Source organism: Lepidothrix coronata, unplaced genomic scaffold (genome assembly GCF_001604755.1).
Source record: "Lepidothrix coronata isolate B3197 unplaced genomic scaffold, Lepidothrix_coronata-1.0 Scaffold156, whole genome shotgun sequence".
Classification (NCBI taxonomy): domain Eukaryota; kingdom Metazoa; phylum Chordata; class Aves; order Passeriformes; family Pipridae; genus Lepidothrix; species Lepidothrix coronata.
The window spans coordinates 19,583-23,040 of NW_016690336.1; the positions used below are offsets into that span (position 1 = coordinate 19,583).

General features: G+C 43.9%; 1 protein-coding gene across 1 annotated transcript in view; it reads left to right on the forward strand.

Annotated features, from left to right (window-relative positions):
- The window catches only part of CUNH20orf194 (chromosome unknown C20orf194 homolog), a 732,083-nt gene that overhangs the window by 4,473 nt on the left and 724,152 nt on the right, over positions 1-3,458 (forward strand). The window contains exons 3-5 of the mRNA XM_017828987.1: positions 1,213-1,286; positions 1,418-1,514; positions 2,564-2,670. Of these exons, the coding sequence (XP_017684476.1) occupies positions 1,213-1,286; positions 1,418-1,514; positions 2,564-2,670 (278 nt within the window). The remainder of the gene's footprint in view (positions 1-1,212; positions 1,287-1,417; positions 1,515-2,563; positions 2,671-3,458) is intronic.

Genomic DNA, 3,458 nt, shown 5'->3' on the forward strand with positions numbered 1-3,458 from the left:
TTTTTTTTTTTTTTTTTCAATGATAGGAATAACTTTTACTTGCTTTTTAAAACACGGAACCGAAAAAGCTCAAAGGTTTTAGGAATAAATAAAGCAGTGCTTTACCTGGCTCTGGAAAAACCTGCAGCCTCTCCTTCCTTTCTTCCTACTTGCTTTTGACTAGACTACAGGAATTTAGGGGAATATCCTTAAAGGGAGAAAAAAAAATCTTCATATATTTAAAAAATGCCCATTTTCAAAACGACCAAATAGGATAAAGTGGTGAAATTTGATGCAGTAAATTTTGGGGTGTCTTGGCCTTACCTTTCATGGAACTGGCTGAATTTATTCCTGCAAGAGCAGACTGGGAGCAAGCCTTTAGCACCCTGCCAAACTCCCAGGTTTTTATTCCAATGGCGTTTTTGAGCCTTGAGAAACTGGCAGTTGTTTGGGGCTTGGCTTTGAGCTGGGACTTTGATCTGACTTCCTGGGATTGAAGGAGGAACATGGGGGAACTGGGGCTGCATCTTAAATTCAGGCTGGGCTTAAAAGAGCTTGTTCTTAAAATAAATGTCTTGGGTGTACCCTGGAGCTCACAGGAGCTGTACTCAACAAGTTCATAATCATGTCATTTGCCTTGATAAGAAGTTCAGAGCACTGTATATAAAAATAAAAATATAAATAAAATAAAATAGGCAAACCACCACCGCCTTCTGATCTTGCTCCAGAAAACAAGTGACTCTTGAAGGAGTTGGTTCCAGATTTGCTGCTGAACTGTTACCTTTCCAGATAAAAACCAGTGTGTTTCCAGGTTTATTTTTTTCCTGTTATAAGCATGATTTTAGTGTGATTTGTCTCTTCAGTGTAGTTTTTGTTTTTCTGACCCACACCATTTGTTCCTCAGTCTGCTGAAGTCTTCAGTGACTTCAGTCATGAAACAGCAAAATGGTGCTGCATGGTGGTGTCTCCTTTCCTTCTCCTTTTCCTACAATCCACCTCTCCCTCCCACAGCTATTCCTTATTCTGTGTCCTGATCATTTTTCCTCAGGGCCATGTTTTTTGTGGCACATTTTTTTTGTGGCACGTGGGTCGGCGTTCTAAAAATACCTTTAATTTTTTAAATCTAGTAGATGATACTGAAAGTCTTTGCTGAGAGCTGAAAATAAAGGATATAATTATACCTTCATCTACCAGTATTAAAAAACTTTCAAGTTTTTTTTTTTTTTTCAAAAGAACTGTTTTCCAAAAGGATGATTTCCGTTGGCTTCGGTGCCGTCGCCGCCGTGCTGGAATTTCTAATGCAGGGAGTAAAAGAGGTGCTTTAGCTCCTGGAAGTTGTAGGTGATATTTCGGTGGTTTACATGCTACATATTCACTTGCCTACCAAACAAATCAGGGCTTGCCTAATCCAGCTTGATTTTTAAATGGCTTCTTTCAGTATGAAGACGAAGAAGCCGCGGAGGAATTCAAGATCTCCAGCTTTGTGGACATGGTGCGGGACTGCAGCCGGATCGGGATTCCCTACAGCTGCCAGGGTAGGTTGGGTTGGTTTATCCTCAGAGCTGAAGTGTTTTGCACATCCAAGTTCAGGGAATGGAGATTTCCTCGCCTTTGGGAAGAAATAAGCATTATAAGTGTGTCAGTAGGTTCCTTTCAGCCTCTTTTTCCTTCAGAGGTGGATTTTTTTTCCTGCCAAGTTCCATTTCTGAGGAGTGGAAGCCCCCGGACTGGATCCGAGGAGGGAACACTCACAGTGTGAGGCAGAGGAATGATTTGCATTCAGAGGAGTGTGTTGTGCTGCTACAGAAGTTCTCTGTTCCCATGGAAGCTCCAGAGAAATCCTCCTTTATTTAAGGGAAGAATAAACGTTTCGTTGTGCAAGTTTCCCTTTTTAGCGCTGACAGAGCTGCCCAGCACGGCTTCCTGTTGGGCTCTGGAGCCAGCCTTGCAGCCTCAGCACTGTAATCTCACATTCCTTTCTTATTCCTAATTCCCAATTGCTTCCTCTGAGGAAGGGGTGATAAGCTCTGACTGCCTGGAAGGTCATTAATGGTTCAGGGCAGGGGGGAAGGACGGGGGTTCTGTGTTAGGCAGGATCTGAAGAAGGTGTGGAGCTTAAGGGCAGCAGTCACACTTCACGTGGTTTACAGCTGCTCCAAGGAGTGCAGGATGAATAGTTTTTCTCTCCCCTGACTTAAAATTATAATTTAATGGGGATGATGGAAGAAATTCTTGGCTGTGAAGTTGATGAGGCCCTGGCACAGGTTGGGCAGAGAAGCTGTGGCTGCCCCTGGATCCCTGGAAGTGTCCAAGGCCAGGTTGGATGGGGGTAGTGGAAGGTGTCCCTGCCCATGGTAGGGGGTAGGACTGATCTTTAATGTCCCTTCCAACCCAAACCATTCTGTTACTCTGTGAGAGTGTTTTACTCCAGAATCAAACCCACTTTTCACTTAAATATTCCCAGTTGTACAAAGGCAGGTTAATCGAGAATCCTCCGCGAATTCAGGCCAACTGGGAGACCTCCCAGAAAGTTAAACTGCCAGGATTTGTGAGGGGATGTCCCTGTGCTCCCTGTCCTTTGCAGGTCACCTGCAGATATTTGACATGTTCATCGTGGAGAAGTGGCCGATCGTTCAGGCCTTCGCTCTGGAGGGGATCGGGGGCGACGGCTTCTTCACCATGAAATACGAGGTGGGTGCTTCCATTTTCGCTTCCTTTCTGAGGCAGGAGTTAATCATGGGATTATCTCACTTGGAAAGTACCTTTTGAGATCGTCTGGTCGTGACTCACAGCTCAAGGGAGGTTCCAAATTGGCTGAAGTTTTTCGGGATGTTGTGAAGCTGAGTTTTGAATGTGCCTGGAAGAGAACACCACAGTCTTGGTGGGAGGCTGCTCTGAGCTCCACAACACCCTGTCCTGGATAAACCAGGATTATTTGGTCACCCTCTCTAACCCCTTATTGTGATTTAGAACTGTTTTCCTTTCCTTCTAGAGTCAACATTGCCAATAACCCAGTTTTTTTGGCTCTGCTAGGTGGGTTACAGGCCTTCCTAGGTGGGTTTTAGATCTTCTTACATGGGTTTTAGATCTTCCTGGATGGGTTACAGACCTTCCTAGATGGGTTTTAGATCTTCTCACACAGGTTCTAGATATTCATGGATGGGTTTTAGATCTTCTCACACAGGTTCTAGATCTTCTTGGATGTGTTATAGATCTTTCTAAATGGGTTATAGGTCTTCCTACATGAGTTATAGATTCTTCCTGGATGGATTATAGGTCTTCCTACATGGGTTCTAGATCTTCCTACATGAGTTATAGGTCTTCCTAGATGTGTTATAGATCTTCCTGGGTGTGTTATAGATCTTCCTAAATGGGGTCTAGATCTTCCTGAATGGGGTCTAGACTTTACTAAACCAGATCCAGACATTCACAAATCTTCCTGAATGGGGTCTAGACTTTACTAAACCAGATCCAGACAT